Below are 18,707 nucleotides of genomic sequence, written 5' to 3'. Positions count from 1 at the left end.
ATTGTGGATAAACCTCCATGTTGTCAATCTAAGGCTGAACTCATCTCAAAACACTCTCACAGGGCAAGACCACTGTGCTTGCGCCAAGGAAAGAAACCTCTTTCCTTATCGTCCTTCTTTCCAGAGCAGCACTGCCCTACCAGCAAGCTTCCTGGCCAACTCCTTGCCAGCTCATCTCAGGGGGTTATCCTGGATCCTTGCGATGGTGTCCGAGGGGCACGGATAGCATCCTGCACTCTGCCATCCCTCGGCAGTCCCAGCAGCGGGGCTGGGTCTGCCTCCTGGGCACCACTTGGCTTTTGCAAACTTGAAAGAAGGAGAGTAGACTGAAGAACAGGAGAAGAAATTCATTCTCCATTAAGCTTGCCCTTGTAAGAGAGACTTCATTTCCCCTCTGAGAATGGAAGTCCAAACTCCAACCAAGAGCGACTTATCATCAACTCTCAGTTAAAACCGAAAGCCACTGAGGATGAAAAGGGAAGTTCCCAGTCTCAGAGCAGTCCACTTAGAAAAGAAGAACCACTATCACATTGCACTGGGGAAAATAACTCAGGTGGCTGCTATTTTTTAAGAGGTCATTCTAGTAGGATTCTGTGGAAGTGGATGTAATTCTTCCTCTAGAGGAACTGCTGAACTGTGAAAATGCAGAAGTATATTTCCAAGACTCATAATACCTGCTGCCTCGAGTGACCTACTTTTCACACACTGTATGAATAGGGTTAGGCAACAGTTAATTCAGTGCTGTAAACTAAAACTGTCGTGCAAGGACTGAAGCAGCAATTATCACATATCTGATGAGCCCAGTGGAAAACACTGCTGCCCCATGATAGTGATTACTTGGCAATATCCCATTTCAGACGTATGTTCTGGGTACATATCTAGCAGGAACACAGCTATTTTCTAAATTAAATAATAATTCAAATCAGTTTATCAGCTCAAACAGAAGTCTGATACTAAGCATAGCATATTACCAAATATATAAATTTTAATATTATCTCATAGATCACAAAATATGAAAGGCACTTTCATACTAAAGATCCAAACAGTCACGTGTCTCTACAAGCAAGACTGAGAAAGACTGAGAATGAGACTGTCAGCAGGATAAGCCCACCAACAAAGTCGGGTTTTCTGATAGCCTCACTGCATATCACAAATTGTAAGCTATAAAATACCACTGTTAGAGCACGTATCACTGTTTGCTTGACCTTTTGCTAGCAGGTCTCTCAGGAATCTTTTCTACTATTATTTCCTCTTACCTGAGTGAGAGAACAGTGAACTAAATCAAAACTGAACCACTGCTATTTGAGTTTTCACTGAGATTTTAAATCTTTATCATAAAGAAAGGAGAATCGAATTAACAAGTTAATCACTCTTTTGGACTTTTAATTAATTTCTAATGTGTGTACCAAATGACTAAAACTGTTCTAGAAATTGGGATTTAATATTATATTTGCTGACGCTTTGACTTTATAAAAGATTTCTTTTTATTTTTTTAAGAACAAAAATCTGGTTTCTGGTCACATTTGCCAATTAATTAAATAGCTATCATCAAAACTGTTTCAGGTTACCAGCAAGAGAATTAGCCATAATGGCTACAGCTAGGAAGCTCCGTGTATTTTTTATCCCTTCTTCTCCCAGAGTGAGATCCTGATTCACACGCAATAGACCTGTTCTCCACAGAGGGTCGCAATCAAGTCAACTCTTTCTCTTGCAGCACAAAGGAAATCACATTTCTTTGAAATACTGAGGAAATCTGAATGTGTGTTCCTGTTTAGTATGATTAAGGTGTCATATAGCACTCCCACGCACCCCGACACAGAGAAGTTTTTGCAGGCTGGTGATGTCAAAGCAAATCAGCTGCAAACACTGAGGGGTTCTGAGAAATACAATTAGGACACGTTAGGCAGACTGTCAACGAGCTGTGTGACTTAGTAGGGCCCCAGAAACGTTGCCGACGATCACCAGGCAGGGAACAGGGATGTCACACTAACAGAGCCCCACCCCAGCATATTTTTAAGATACTTATCAGTCATGAGTCTTTCACAGTGTAAGAATTTCTGCACATGAGCTGCCCATTGCTGGTTATAAAGTTCTATTAGGCAACAGTGCATGTATTTATGGAAACCCATAGCGTTTGGGAACATCAGATAAGCATACTTACTTCTCTGCTTTTGGATTCTTCATTCATTTTCAAATCCTTGTCAGTGTTATGTCCTTGGATGTAGACAACATCAGCCCTGTGACGGGAGCTCCTCAAGATCCACTTTACCCACAGGACAAAACTTACTTAGACACAGGCAAACGTGACTCCAGCTGATGGGAATTACTGCTCTGTCTGTCTGCAGCTGTTGCCCTTATGGTGAAGAATATCACACTCAAAAATTGTAAGGTCAGAAAGTGCCTGTTTAGAGCTGTTGATCTAACTGTCTCTTTATGATGTTTCTAAACCCACTGTTGCACCTCCATCCCCCTGCTAATGACCGTCTCCAAGAGTTACACCAACCTCATGCTGAAGGCCTTATTTCTAAGTTGTTAGACATCTTGAGTGCAAGCCATTCCCCTGTGAGCAGCAGAGAAGGGAAAGCCTAAGTCTTAAGCAATAAGCAAACTAGAAATAATCCCATCAAGATTTGTAGAGACCAGTGGGGAGCAAGTTCTCCACATCACAAGGCCTTGTTCTTATTTTCTTCTCCTTCATTCCCTTCCAGGTATCCTCAGAGTACTTGACTGGAAGTGCCTGGAGAAACTTTCAATGCAGGAGGACATGGACACTATCTCGGTGAGATTAAAAAAAAAAAAAAAAAAAAAAAAAAAACGCATACCCAGGGCTTTAATAATTCTGTGAGGGAGACAGAGTAACAAGACAATTTAGACAATGATTTAGAGACAAGGAATGCAGACAGTTTGACTAAGGCTGAGAGGATAAATTCTCCTGTGATGTAACATCACTGAAGCTAAATTCTCATCCATGTCATTGAGCCATGCAGCTTGTTTTCTTTACCCTTCTCATTTTGCTGATTTGCTGTTCCTCCAACAGCATTTTAGCAGAAAGGTGGTGTTTTTTTTGTTTTTTTTTTTTTTTTTAAGGGGTCAGATAAGACACCCATACAGGCTGCAGATATCACCTGAGGGCAGCAGATGTTCATTGGCCAGCAGAGGAAGGACTTGTACAAGGTCTGCAGCTTCACTCCCACCACCAGGCAACGCTGCATCCTCTGGTGCTTCCCGCACCCTGGGGCCAGGAGGTTACTGCGAGCAGAGAGAAACGCTGGAGCACAAATCCCAGCTTGTGGGTCCAGTGATCAGGCAAGCATGAGAGGGTGTGGGCACCCAGGCACTGCCTCTGCCTGCCTCCCTTCAAGGGTTTGGCTCAGCACTCTCTGACGCTGTAGATCCAGCGGTGCCAGCTCCCAGGATGCAGGGCCTTGGCTCATGTCACCCACTGAGCGACCAGCTGCTGGATTTCAAGTCTTTTACTTACCCCAGGGTTTGCTAATCACTTGTGGCACCCAATGACCAGAGACCTGAGGACTTCCTGTGCCTACCAGTTTTGAAGCACTTGGATGCTGGGAAGGAACACAGTGCCAGCTGCAATGGGCTGTGGACAGAAGCCAGAGCAGCGTACTATATAGGCACGTAATTAAATAGCAAGAACAGACTAGGCAATCTCTGTGCTTCACACTGACAAGCTTGAAGGAAAGAATAGAACATATAATCAAAGGGGGAGGGGGAATTCTTCACTTATTTTGAAAGAAAGACAATGTCACCTCAATATAAGACCTGGTATAACATACCACCCTGAATATTTCTCTCTTATAGGCTTCAGAGTAAGACCAAGACTCTTACTGAAGCCCAAGGGAGCAGTGGGGAACTGACATTCCTTGGGAATTAAACATTCAATTTCATTTAATGCCCATTCAATATCTGTGTTCCTCTGTTTGGCCAACCTGAATAAGAACACATTTGGCTCTGTCACATTCACAACCTGCAATCAGAAAAATCACCTGTAATACAAACTTTGTTCCAGGAACTAAGGAGTATCTACACAGTCTTCTTTATGGCAGATCTGGGTAAATAAAAAGCACAGAGGCTGGATTCACAGCCTGGTATCAGGAAACACTTAAGACTTCCTGCTTCTAATGATTTCTGCAGTGATATTCTTGCTGAGTCACTTGGAGCAATGTCATGTGCCAGTGGGAGCCACAATAAGGAACCCACTGGAGCAGCTGCCCTGCGCTGCCAGCTGTGGCACAGCTGTCAGCAGGAGACATGAGGAGCCCTTGGTACCTCCTATGTGTCTTCCTGGCTAGAGCTGCAAGCCAGGATTGGAGTAACATTGCAGTACAGAAACATCTGACCTATACAGGAGGCTTTTTTAGTTGAATTGCTTCACTGGTTTAACAGACAGCTAGATATCTATCCATTATCCACCTACCCAGCTATTCCTTTCCCAGACACTGGGAAATAATTAGATGGTTAAATACTATTCAGGTGCAAGTAATGACACCTGAAAATTTTCCTCAAGCAATTGATTTTAGATGCATACTTGGTTTAGATGCTGTGAAAAATCTACTCTTTATTTTTTTCTATATGATGCTGAACACATCAAAATGATTTAACAATTTCTGCAGCAGTGATCTGGGTTACCCTGCTTTTCGAAACCATCCAGACAAGCCAGGCTCTTTGCTTTTTGAGTCACCCTTCCAAAGTGATCTGCAGAGATAACCTCAAAAGTGAGAATCCTCCTACTGAATAAATGTCCCCAGGCTTTTAGCTGTTACAACAGTCCCTGCAATCAGCCTAGCATCTTCTGGTTTAGTGCAGACCTCCTGCAACATGCAGGACTGCAGATATCCTGGGCAGGACTAGGATTCCTGGCATAGGTGCAGAGCAGCATTTTCCCCTAATTAGGAGAATGCTGGTTAAGCTATATGTGACACTACTAACTGGCAGTGTCGTTTGCCCTGACACCTTTTCAGTGGGAAGGTAACTCATCACAGCTGAGATGTGTATGCAGTTGCCTTATTTACTCTCCTGGGGTGGCATGAATCAGAGTTGAAAAGTGCAATATGTTGAAGCGATCCCATATTCCCATGATGTGTGAGCATGAGTCACACAGAAGGGAGATTCTGCCAGGGTCCCTCCTGGATGACCCGACTTCATGTTAAATGTGCTGGAAAATCCGCAGATAAAAACAGCCCTGGTGACGCACAGGAGCTGAGCAGCCTCTGTGCCTTTTTTGGGAAGCTTCTGAAACACCGATGTTTCCTCTTGATCAATAATCTGGCTGGCAGGCTAATGCTTTGAAGCACTACAGGAAACAAAATTTCTTCTCACATATTCACTGCTATTTCTCTCTGGGAAAATCACTGGCGGGATAACTCCAGACAGAGGCAGGGGAGTGATTTCTGCCACACATATATCTCTGTGAGGACCTCTTCCTCACAGAAAGAATGCATGATATGAAGGGCTTTCTGTGGCAGCTTTGCCTTTGGAGCAGTTTGGTTTGCCAGGGAACCTGTGGTTAGCACTTTCATATCTGCAATAAATATGACAATGTGTAAAGAAATATTCCATCCCAAACTCTCAGAGCAGTAAAACAAACTCAATGGGTTTCTTTGCTGTTGTAGTTTGGCTTTGCTTTTTCCTTTCAAGCCCCTTTCTGCCTTCCCCTCCCTGGTAAGTACAACTTATGGGGTTAACACAGGAACTGGTGAGCAAAACAGGACTGTGTCCTGCAGCAAGTCAGCCTGAACATTCGTACTGGTGCTTTCTGGCCTTGAAAGCCACAACTTGGCTATTCCTGTGCTTATCCCTGGTGGTTCTCCACTTTCTGCAACTATCACAATGAGGTCACCATTTTGCTCAAAGATGATTTCCACACTATTGTCCTGAGTTGGACTACAACAAAGACACTAACAGGAACGTTTCCAGATAAGTATCTCATTAATTTCAACTACAGGCTGCCATGAGTCACTTCCCCTTGACTACATTGATCTCTTGTGACCAGAAAGTATACAGTGAAGATCTGTTTCTGTGCAAAATTCATAATTATTTTGAAAATGTACCAATAAATTAATAATTAGTTTAGAAAATTTGGGCCTAAAATCCCTTCAGTTTCTTCAGATATTTGCCACTAATTAGTCTCCTTTGTTTCTACCACAGCCCTATAACAACACCAAATAATTTCACTCCAAAACTGTTGTGTAGCTACTTGGATTTTTTAAATGTGTTTTAGGGCTCAAATGGAGGGTCTGGTGATGCTGAAACTATAGTTCTGTCTTGGAGTAAATTGTGACTTTTCTCCAAGCACAAAATAAAAATAGTTTGCGGTGATGGTCACCCTTCAACACTCATTCTCCTGAAAACTAAGCAGCAAGTCCTTGATCAGATTTGTCTTTCTGAAGCCATACTGGATCCCACCCTGGTGACTGTGGCTGCCCTGACGTATCATGCTTCTCCCCCGCTTTTACTTTCCTTTCAAACAACCAGTTCGACTCATTTGTGTTCTCGTCCGCGACGTGACTCGGAGGTTGATTAATTGCAGACCCCGAATCCTGCAAGCCAGCAGCTTCCCGCTTCCAGCAGATGGTTCTCCTTTAGACACATCAGGTCTCTTTTTTTTTTCTTTTTCTGGAACAACAACAGCTTGATGAAGATCCAAAACGTCATCTTCTAAAATAAATGTAAAGCAATAGCCAATTGTACAGACAGGCAAAGAGAGATTCTCACATGGGGCTGTCTCCTGCCACGCTTGAACCGATGCAGCGGCATCATTCGCCATGATAAATTACTGGAGCCTCTAAACTTGTGCTCAATATCTACTTAAAAAACAGAAATCCGCAGGCTGTCTGATGAGCACTTGGGCCTGCCTTAAACTACACTAAAAGAGAACCTTCGCAGCAATCTGGGTTACGCTTTTTCACTGGAGCCAAGGTCACCGCAGACCAGAGCGACGTGGCCAGCAGCCTCCAAGCAGCCACATGCTGGAGTGGCCTTTGGGATCGGTTTGGGCCAATTTCTGGCAAAGCAGGCGCAGGAGCCTGGGGAAAGCAAATCAGGATGCTCACGCTTAGCCTGGGTGCAGCAGGAGACCGCAGCTGGGTGTGGCGCTGAGATCCTGACGGTGCTCAAATCCAGACCTGCTGGCCCAAACGCTTTGCTCACTTAGCAGTAACCAGGCAGTCGTTTTGACCAAATCAGGAACTGCCTGATCACACTGACAGCAAAATCCATTTCTCAGGTACGTTTCCAAGGCCGGGCAACAGTGTGGCCTCCCTGCAACAACAAAGCAGCTGCCCCATGGCTTGATTTGTACTGCGAGTCAAGGCCATGGTGGGATGCAGAAACGGCCCCACCACCCACCCACCCATCCGCCTGTCCTTGCAGCCGCTGGCTGCCCCAGAAGCAGTGTCTGGCCGCGCAGCAGGAGCTGGCCACTCTAAAAGGCGCTACAGAAGCAGCCTGCAGGGATGTTGTGTGAGATATCACCAGGTCCTGTCTCCTGTTGTCGAAGAGATTCATCCCCGGCGGGAGAGGGGACTGGCAGCGCCCCACGCTGGGCTCGCTGCAGCACACGAACCCGGGGTCGGGCAACACCAGACCACAACAGAGAAGTAACTTCATTCATTAGCAAACAGAGCCTGGCATCTCTGAGCCTCCATGAAGACTTTCTAGTTCATTAAAACTCAAAACGGAGGGGATATGAATCACGGGTGCCGCTGCCAGCGATGCCAAGGAGAAGGGCCGTTGCCAAGCTGCCGAGCCCCACGCTGCTGGAGCCTATTGCATCTATCCCTTTTTATCCTCGGAAAGGGAAGGAGCTGCCGGGACAGTAGTGCGTACGAAAAAAAAGCAGATTTTGCCAAGTAACTTCCACGAGAGATGCAAGGTGCCTGCAGAAGGCCAGAGCGATGTCGCGGCCTGCAGCAGGCTCTGGCAGAGCAGGGCCTGTGGAGGGAGGAGGAGGAGGAGGAAGGTCCCCGGGCCCGGTGCCCGCCCAAGGCCGCGGGGAGCAGGGCTGCGGCGGGTGCTGCAGCACGATGCTCCCTTGTCACTCAGACGGGTTTCCTTGGTAGCCGGCCGGCTAACGGCGCTCAGGATGCCTAAGTGAAGATTTTGTCACCATAGCAACACTGATGTCATCAGCTTTGCTGTGAGAGCAGCGTTAACCTCAAGTGTGACTTTTTTTCTTTTTTTCTTTTTTTTTTTTTTTTTGCAAAAAAGTTCAGAAATAGAGAGGCTCAGGCAGCAGCAGCCGAGCTGCGCTGCTGGGCGTGAGCTCCCTGCGGGCCCATCGCGGGGACCAAGGGCGCTTCACTGCCAGGCTCACACCTCCGAAACCTCCACGCGCCCCCACAGCTGCCGGCGGCACGGCAGCTCCCAGCCTTGTGGCCACGCATGTGCACGCACCTGCCCGCCTCGGGGCACGTTTGCAGCCCTAACATCAGCTTTGCAGAGCGCCTCCGCCCTGGCACTGCTGGACCGGGAGCATCTGGGGGCAAGGGAGGGCGGCCGCCACCACCACCACCTCCCTCTGCCTCCTGTTTTGAGGACGGAGCGGTCAGGGCCAGGCTCTGCTCTGCGCACACCACCAGTTTTCCATGGTCCACACCCTGACAGACTGTCTGAAATTATTTATTTGTAAGAGAAATTGTTTGGACGCTCCGAGAGAGGCCAGCTGACACGTTGCAGAGGTGAGCTGGGGAGAGCTTCCTGCACATTTAGCCCCCCAGGAATGCATGAGATCTGCTGTCAAACTGCTTTAAGGTGGATCTGCTGATGCTCCATCTCCATTCATGAACGCGTGAGTTGGTCTCCGAGGGCAGAAACCTCCAGGCTCCGCAGGCAACGCTGCGCCTGGATGCAGAGCTGATCGCCGTGCGGGGATTCCTTTACATACGCTGGGCCGAGCTATACATCTGCAGCAGGGGCGATCCCCCCGCACCCACCGCCCCTCTCCCGCTGGTCTGAGCACCCACTGTGTTTCCGGATGAAGGCAAACACACATAGCTCCAGCCCTGTGCCCCGGCACGAGCTCTCCCAGCCGGAAGGAGCTGGGGGACCCCACGGAGTAACTAATATGACTTTAGCAGGGAGGAGCTCATCCCCTGGGTCACATCCATCTCCCTACACGTTGCTGAAAGAGAAGCTGGGCCCTGAGAGAGTGCAGGGTCAAGCTGCCCCAGCGCAGGGGGCCCAGCTGGGGCTGCCGGAGGACATCTGCCACCAGCAGGGCTGTTACCAGCACGGCCCCAGGCCGCTCTGCAACAGCCTTTGGGATGCTCCTGCCAACGGGGTGTTTTCCTTTACTTGATCGCATCCAGCTGATGTGTTTTAGTATTACTCTTTAAAAAATAAAAGAAAAAGAATCCATCTTCAAATGATGCCTTTCATGCTTTTTTAGAAGAAAAGAGTAGTTTCGTTGCTCTTGGTATTCAGTTATCTAAAGTACCCAGCGCTTAGGCACAGCCTTGGTGATTAGGGGAGAAGCAAGGGAATTTCACTGCTCATTCTCATCCAGGGCAGCTCAGCTGCAGCCGAGCTGGGGAGAAAACAAGGGGCTTCTCGCACGAGAGGGCAACCTTGGCTAAGGCTGTGCTTAAACCCAAAGCTGTGGAGAGACCACAAAAAGGAAGGGGGGGGGTAGCAGCAACGCTTCCTCTTTCCCAGTGAAACCATTTTTCCAGGCAGGTCCAAGGAATCAGCACAGCAGCTCGTACGACTGTCTCATGGTCTGGATTTGCTGCAGGCAGGACTCGCTCCCGTGCGGAGACCCAGAGCGAGAGGCGGCTGCCGAGAGCGCTTCACTGGCGGTCGGGGATGGAGATCTCCCGGGCCCTGCCGCAAGGGCTTCGCTGCGCTCAGGCAGGATGCTTCTCGCCTTGGCCAGCCCCCGCTCCAGAGGCAGATATAATCCAGTGCAGCAAATCCTTGAGCACGCTGGAGCCTCCTTTAACTTCCCTGTGGAGAGGCGTTTAGCATGAGCAGTGGACTGCTTGCAGAAGTCTGGGTCATGCTGTTCTAGAGGAAAATACAATAAATGTTATCTTGTTCACTGTGATGTTAAAACAAGCATTTCATACATCTAAAAACACAGGAGTAGTGTTACAGCTGAACTTGGATTTCCCAAATAGCCCCTCTTGTGCACAGCTTCTGTAGTGAATTGCTGTGAGTTTTATTTCAGCCTTGGCTTTGCCTAGGATTTTTATAAACATTTGCTTTTTTTCTGTTACAGTGGTACCAATCCTAGCTCTGCGCCAGCTCACTGTTCGTATACAGCGGTACAGCTGCTTCCCTTTTCCTTTCAGGAAAAGAGGACCTTGACGAAGGCACGTCCCTCAGAAGGAGGATGGTGCATCATCCGGTCAGAGCAATAATTTGTGTGCGTACAAGACCTGGACTCCACAGAGTAAGTTAGCTATGCTTCTGCTTTAAGGAAAAGACGCTTTCATGAACAGCCTTGTGTGCACGTGTGTGTGCATGTTTGTGCGCACACGCAGGTTTATCTGGCTCTTTTAACTTCTGAGTACATTGCTCAGATTCTAACTTAAAAAAAAAAAAAAGAAAGAAAGAAAGAAAGGAAGGAAGAAAGAAAGAAAGAAAAGCAAAAGCCTCACAGATACAAGCTTTCCATGGGCTTCTTGAAAATAGGCTCCAATAGAGAAGACAGACCTGCTTTCTGTTCCCTCTATGGCTGTAGCAGATGCCCAACCATCTTATTAAACATCCGAGATTCCACAGTCTCAAAACACTCCTACAAGACATTGGTCTTCCCTGATCCTAGTGCTCGTTCCCACTCCCGTAAAGTTTTGCAACACTTTGCCCAACAGTTACAATCATCTTCAAAGCTACTGTCACGTGGGAGCAGAGCTGCAGCCTCACGGGCCCCTGGCTTCTCTGCTCTGCTCCCGCCGTGGGGCTCAGAGACCCCCCGCACGGCGCTTGCTAGCAGAAAGTGCCACGTGGAGGGGACGTGGCAAGTAAGACAGGGTGAGAGAACTGCAGAAATCCTAGTGAATAGATCCCTTCTGCAGTATATTTCTCTCTTGTAAATGAAAAATAACCAGCGGGAACTTGTCTCTTTATAACACAATGCTTAAGCTGATGTTCAGTTTTCCTGATAAATAAGTTTATACCACTGTCAATGTTCACATAACAGTACAAAACTAACCCTTAATGCAGCAACAGTATTAATAAGAAAATAAGAAAACCTAGCTTCAAGATCTCAAAGCACTTGGCAAATAAGTCACTATCTCTAATGTCATCATAGTTAATAAAATACGGAAATAGAATTATCTTTAGCCCAGTATTTCTATATTTTAAATATAATGAGATATAATGCATACCAAAGATGCTACTAACCCTTTGTTGAGATGAGACAGTCAGCAGCTCTCTGACCCCATATTCAAAGTGAGCTTTTCTTGGTTTTCTTTGAAGAACTTTACATGATTTAATACAAAAAATATTGATTTTGTGGTAAAAGCATATATAAGAATGGGGGATTCTGGGTGGGAGATATTTTGTACTACAATTTAAAAGCATCTCATTTAAGGCTGTGAACATTTCAAAAATTTGATTAGAGACCAGCCCCTATATCAACTGCTGGATCTGTGAAGCAAACGTGTTAATTTATTCTGGTCAAACCAACACAATGCCAGTAATGAACTGAAAATGAGCTGTGAACTATCTTCTGATTTATAGACCTTTGTTTTAATCTTTGTAAAGATTGGTAGAAAAAGAACATATATTTACATTAGCCCTGCTATATTGACAGAGTTCTTTCATGAGCAGTAGGTCACGTTGAGATTTGTGTACATATATATTTAAAATCTGATAGTGTCTATTTTAAAAGTACAAATATATTACAGTATTTGTTCCATCTAGTAGGCTCAAAGCATGAAAGTGAGATCACTTAAAAAAAAATCAGATATCACACTAGCAGGAAAAATATCTGCATATTTAGTATTACTGGTAAAAAGGATATTCCGAGATCTATTATTAACTAAAATGGCTTTTCTCAAATATTTATTTAAGATACTCCCCAATGAATAGAAAAGAGAATGGAAAAAAAATGGATGTTAACATCCACTTAAAACAAGTATTTTGATGCATGTACTGTATTTAGTTGGCAAAAAACAGTAAAAAGTCAAGACACAGCAATGTAGTTGACTGATACCTTCTAATGAGTACATCTGGCTGGTTTTGAAAAATGCTGAGAGAGGTCAGCATTGCCTTTAACATGAGAATGATTATAGTGCTATGCTCTTATGCTTACAGATGTAAAGAAAGTTTCAAGGAGCTCTTTTCTGGGTTATAAATCCTGGTACATTTGAGGCACAAGGTCCTGCTCTCGGTCATCAGGGGAGCAAAAATCTCAGGAAGGGAGCAGCTGGGGCTTTTGCTACATTATTCAGAAGACACAGTGGTGGCAGAGTTTGCATACATGCTGCGCCCTTTTAAGGTCATCGTTATTATTTAATACATTTATTGCATTTAGCGACTGCTAGTCAAGAATCCAGTCCCCGCTCTGATAAGTGCTGTGCACTGATCTACCAAAACAGCCATTTTACTTGCTCCAGAGACTAAACTGCCAAGAGGGTTTTCACCCCAGTGGAAGCCTGATGCTCTTTGGGAAACCTAAGGCAGCAAGAACATCAGAGGTACTTTACGAAATCTCGTCTCACCTGCTTTGCATGGGACCAGGTGGGGCTGAATTCAGAAGATGACACGGCCATACCATGCTCCCTAGTAGCCAGTCTTCTGTGCACCACCAGCATGGAAGCTCAGGGACAGGACCAAGTGGCTACATCTCCTCTGCTTAGTCAGAGTGGTCCTGATGCTGTGTCAAGGCTCATCCAAAGCCAATTCCGACTGCTTACCTGCTCTGGAGACACCCGGCTCGTTCCCGTGCAGTCAGGATGTGTGCGGACCTTCCCAAGGCATTGAGGAAGCAACACATCTACCCACAGCATCCCGTGGCCAGGGTTAGGCCTCACAGCAGATAGGATTTGTAGATAGCTTGGACTCAGCCTTGATTAAAAGGCCCATTTGAATGGGATGTCCCAAGTTTTAGAAGCACCGTGGACTCCAGGACCAGTCAATTTGGCTACAGAAGCTATGATGTGCACGTGACTGTCTCATGAAAGGTAAGTGAGTGGATACATGGCTTAGGATCTTCAGCATGCTGCTGAGCCCAGCCATAGATGTCCCTTATGTCCTACAGAGCACAGATGAACATTTTGGCGTGTCCAAGTAGGCAGAAAGTCCCCACAACAAAAATCCTGTGTCCCCATTAGTGGCATCTGAACCAAAGCTGATGTTTTTACTTGGTAAAAATACCAGATGTAAATCTTCAAGTCATCAGCTGTTTCAGCACAGCTCTTCCTCTGTCTGTTGCTGCCTGTCTGAGCTTCCCTCCAAGCAAATTAGTACTGATTTATCAGGATTTTAGGTGCATGTTTTACTCTTTGAGCAACAAACATGCTCTACTCATCCATTTTGGAAACTGGAAGCTACTGGCACTCCATGAGATTTTTCTGTGCTTAGCTTCTAAAACTCAAAACTTAGCTGGGAACAGTGGGAGAAGCCATAGAAAGGCAGTACAACTGCAGTTTTTTAATGAGGGCATGAAAGACCTGCCCCTGAACCACTGCAGCGCTGCTGCTGCTTTGTACTCTTTGGCCTTGAATCAGAGCTGCTGCACTCGTTCAGGTTGAAAGTCAAATTCTGCTGGTTAGACAAACCCCTGGTGTTCGTGGCCCCTGGGAAGACAAGCTGCAGCAACCTCCCAAATGAAATTGGGCAGCTTTTTAAGGGCTTATATTATCAGCAAGCAACAGCTGGAAGGAAAGCAGAAAGGAATCATTACGCAGGTGAACCTGCAAGGGCACTTTACAGGCGCCGGTATGAGAAAAACCTCAGAAAAACCTTCCGGAGCGCAGGCTGAGGTGCACCGCCTCTTATTACAGCACGTGTCGAATCCTCCCATTTTGTAACCGATACGAGAATCCCTCATCCGGATGCAGCATCTCTCCACAATTGCCGCTGGCTGGATGCCAGAGGCACCTGGTGCAAAACTAGACAGACCACAAGCATTATTTTATTTAACAACAGATTGATCATTTTCTAGCTAGCTCCAATTTTGCTTGGCCTGTTGCCAGCGTAGGGACAAAAACGTGATGGTTCAGTACTTCAGACAGACTTAGCAGGAGAGGGAACCACGTACAAAGAATCAATGTGGTCAAGGTCACCCAAGACGCCTCACGGAGGTCTTAGGGTTTCTAGCCCAGGAGCACACTCTGCTTCCCTGCTCACTCCATGTCATTCCCCCTGCAAAAGTTTCGTAAAGGCCGTGCAGCGCCAGAACTGCCTGCCGTATTGCAGAAGACAGCTCAGACACAGCAGTGACCACCTAGGGGGAAAGCCCTTGAAGTTTCACAGCCTTAGCATTAAAGTAGTATGGTTTCAGCGGGAAAAGATGAAGAAATGTTTATCTTCTTCATCAATGGCTGTTCCTGTAAGCATTTCTCACCTTGTCTGGAAATACACTATAAATGCTCGTGTTTCTGTGTCTTAAAGTCCACTTTGTGGAACAGGACAGAAATACAGCTAAAAATGCAAGTTACACAGGTGATGAAGAAGGCCCTCAGAACATCTAGTGGAATTCGTTCAAAGTGGGGCCTGTTTCTTTAAAAGCTAAAAAAAGTTTAGTAATTTTCCAGGCATGGAAGTGCAGTTGTGGAGCTACAGTTGGATCTCCCGCTGGCTGCAAGCCCCTACGCTACAGTGCTTTATCAAGGGCAATGGGAAAAACACAAGAGGAGCAGATTTTCCATTTGGCCACTGCTCTGAAACTTATCTCAAAATATACAAACCCCTCTGGAGTCCAGAAACATCCCAGTGTTTCCAGTACTGCCCACTTCAGGCAACCAGCACAAACCATCTGCCAGGGAAGCAGATGTGTAGATCATGGTGAGCTAGAGGCCAACTTGCTCAAGGTGCTAAGGAGAAACAGCTTTTCACTCTTCAGCCAGCAGCTCATTTTCAACAAAGGCAGCAGCTGCTGCACCCACCATACAGCAGCTCTCTAGGGTCCTAACATGGCACTTGCCACGCGATGGCTCCTTCAAAAAAACCCACAAATACAACATTTTTGATGGCAGATACAACAATTCCTGAGGCCTGCAAAGGATTAGGAACGATGCAGAGAGAAATGCTCTTCCCGAGGGATGCAGGAACTGAGTATGTGGAGGCTCAGCTGCCCTCCTCCTCCTCGTCCCTGCAGGGTTACGGCGTCCGAGAGCCCGGGGGCTGCAGGAGAACGCCCACGACCGCTGCTGGCTCTTCCCTCCGCGGTGCAGATGGAGTCCCAGCTCACAGTCGCCGTGGGCAGCACCGGGCCGCCGGTGTGCCGAGCGGAGCCGGCTCTTTGCGACACCGTCCTCAGCGAGCAAGCGTCCTCTGTCTCCGGCGCCTCTGATCTCCCAAAAGATCCCCACAGCATCAGGACGCTGAAAGTTTCCTTCAAAGAAAACACAAAGCACGCAGCTAAAAGATATTCACTTACAGTTTATTTTTGCCTGAAATTATTTCACATCTCTTTGTACACAGCTACAGAACAGTAGTAGTAAACCATTGGTAAAAGCAACAGTGCTAAGGAAAATGTTGGCATAATTCTTCTTCTTTTTTTTATTCTTTTTTCTTCCCATACTGCATCCTCATACAGTTTGGGATTTGAAGGGGAAAAAGAACCTGGCACACTATGTGAGTTAAGACTCAGTTTTGTTTCATTTTGTTACAAAAAGAAAAAAAGAAAAAAAAAAACATGATTTGGGTAGGGGTGGTTTATACAGCAACAAAGTTTTTTAAAAAAAATGAACAAACAAACAAAAGCTTGGCTTCCATTGAATAAGATTAAATATATATATATTTATATATAAAAAATTACATTGGCTGTATGTGAAACCTTGAGGTGCTGAAGAACAAAATAAAGGTGTTAAACAGAAGAAAAAATTGTTTTGCCTTTTTCTTTTTTTAAATAAGCAGCTCTGTACAATGAAGGCTCATTATGAAAAAAAAAGTCAACAGCATAGTTATAAAAGAAACCACAATTTTTAAAAAATCATCTTCTAAGCAGTTGTGGAAGAAAATTTGGAAAATTTAGCAGTCACATTTACAGGCAGGTCAGAGCGATCAGATCAGCCACGTTATTTTTTCGGTCTCCCCAGAGGAAGGTGCAGAACAATGTGTGCACAGTAACAGGTACGGGAAAGGGAGCAAAGGAGGAGAAGAGAAGAAAAAAAAAAAAAGGAAAAGAAAAAGCCTATGCACAAAATGGAGGGAGAGCTTTTTTTCTCTTTTTGAAATATTGGACGTAAACATAAAACAACAGAGGCGACTTGTAAAATGTAGAGAGTTTTGTGAATATCCCATTGGCAACATAAACACTGCATTTTCCCTATCCCCCACGTTTAAAGCTAACAGGGCTTAAAAGACTAAAGAAAGTTTTCAGACTTCGGAAGGAAATTTGGATTATATTAAAGCCTGCACCCCCTCCCCCAATAACCATACCCTTGATAAACATTTTCCTTCCTATTTGATAATGTTTGCGGCATTTTGAAATTAAAAAGACAATGCGATGAATGTTGTGACAGAGAGGGACTATAATACAGTATGCATTACTAAAAGGCAATTCTTCAAGGACAGTTCCTTTTTAAAAAAAATAATAACAACAACAAGACAGCAAACTAGTTTATACAGTACTATACGCAAAAAAAAGGGTAAAAGAATTAACAATTCATAAATAAAAGACAGGTCCCAGACCTGTTATTTGTGAACCATTTTCTTAAATAGGTGCATTATGTAAATCTTATGTACAACAAAATTACTTTGCATAACAACTGCAAGGACATGGGAGGGAGGTGAAAATCATTTCGGTTTTGTTTTTTTCCCTCTCTCTTGATATTTCATAAGTTTGCTTTTCTGGAACAAAGCTGGTCAAGGAGAAGTTCTTACTGGATGGGTCCCAGCCAAGGAAACCCAGGCAAATAATGACGAATGAATATATTTTTTTTTTCTCCACACGGCATAAAACACAAAGGCAAATAAAATCCACAAATGGTGGGTTTTTTCCTCTTTATAATCCTCTTGCTGCTACAAAGTCTTTTTTTTTCTTTTCAATTTAAATTATGTTCGTTCTGAAATTACAAAGCTCAAAGAATGGGGCAGGGCCCAGGCCCGCTCAGTCCCCCCCCCGCCCCGACACGCACACCACGCGACTCCTCTACCTCACACCACAACTCCTATCACCAAGTCCCGGGATTCACTGCTCTACACGTATTAGCCAAAAGTGTTTTTTTTGTTGTTTTTTTCTTTTTCTGGTTCATTTTAAAAATCTTTTTCTTCTTGTCAGAAGCAAAAGAGAGAAACAGAGACAGGGAGAGTTCACCATGCTTCAGTGTAGCGAACATCCACTTCTTTCAGATTGGGTAGTTTAGCCTGCGCAAAAGGGGAGGAAAAAGTCAGAATTAATTACAAGCGTTCACGACTCAGCAGAAAGTTCCCGTGGGGTCTGTGCTGCAGCCTTCCCCGTGCGTGGTACGGGCGCTGGAAACCCCGCAGCCCTGAGCCGGGCGCTTCGCTAACGTTTGAAGCCTGCAGGTACTGGACATGGAAAAGCGAAATGCTGAGCCTTAAAGGCAACGCGAGACTAAATTACACCTGTGGCAAGGCAGAGCGGCTCTATAAAAGGCACCGGCACTAGTAATCAGGCCAGTAGCAGACCCCAGACTTCGAGTCCACTGCTTTCACCACTGGACCTTGACAAACAAGCTTTGCTACCTGTCCGTATGAAAAATAAAGTTCAGTAGCCAGCCACGTGATGCTCTTTTTTCAGCCTCCACACCACGTCATCGCTTAATTTTTCCCTCCGCACGCTAAAATAAATGTAGAGAGCATTCGTAACTGCTGGCCTTGGTGCGGTTTCAGTCCCGCAGCTCCCATGCGTTCGGACATATCGTTCCTGAATTATCCCGTGCAAGACGGACCAGAACCAGGCTCTTTGCTCTCTTCTTGCTTGTCACTTCCACGGTCCCTGACCATAACTGTATGACTAATTCTCTCCAAACACACACACGTTTGATTAGGCTAGGGCATAACTGAGGAGCTGGAAGTTTCTAGGAGTCATTACTACCTCACTGCTCGATTTATGTGCGTGCATATTTTGATAAGAGCTAGTCGCAATCCTACAGACACTGCCAGCAAATAATTTTTCAGTTAGGCAATAATGACTTCAGTAGTGGGTGTTTATTTATTGTCTGGTTCAGCCTGCCTGGTACATATGTGGGTGTCTGTGTGTGTGCAGGCGTGTTTCGTGGGGTGGGGGCTGGAGCGGAGAGGAAATGTCATCACTGGCTTGTACCCTGAATGCTCCTGCACACCAGGGGGAGGAGGAGGAAAAACTTGTATCAAAAATACTTTCTTTGAAATCTGAGCTGTTCACAACAGACCTATAACCACCTGTCCCAGGGGAAAACAACTTACTACCCTCCCTTTGAATGTAGCTCCCTTTACATACACACAACTCTAAAAATGATCACTAAGATTAATCTAAACAAAAGAGGCGAGAGGGGCAGATGTGACACGTGCCTCTTTTCTCAGCTTTTTCAGTTCAGGGCAATCATCAGGACTTTGCTCCTAGCCAGTTT

At 45.6% G+C, this 18,707-nt stretch overlaps 1 protein-coding gene across 1 annotated transcript in view; it reads right to left on the bottom strand.

Moving 5' to 3' along the window:
- Window positions 1-15,550: 15,550 nt before the first annotated feature.
- The window catches only part of CMIP (c-Maf inducing protein), a 139,400-nt gene continuing 136,243 nt past the window's right edge, over window positions 15,551-18,707 (bottom strand). The window contains exon 21 of the mRNA XM_062586544.1: window positions 15,551-17,499. Within this exon, the coding sequence (XP_062442528.1) occupies window positions 17,446-17,499 (54 nt within the window). The 3' untranslated portion in view covers window positions 15,551-17,445. The remainder of the gene's footprint in view (window positions 17,500-18,707) is intronic.

Source organism: Rhea pennata, chromosome 13 (assembly GCF_028389875.1).
Source record: "Rhea pennata isolate bPtePen1 chromosome 13, bPtePen1.pri, whole genome shotgun sequence".
Lineage (NCBI taxonomy): Eukaryota > Metazoa > Chordata > Aves > Rheiformes > Rheidae > Rhea > Rhea pennata.
The sequence above is the reverse complement of the archived record's forward strand: the minus strand, read 5'-3'. Positions and strand labels throughout refer to the sequence as shown.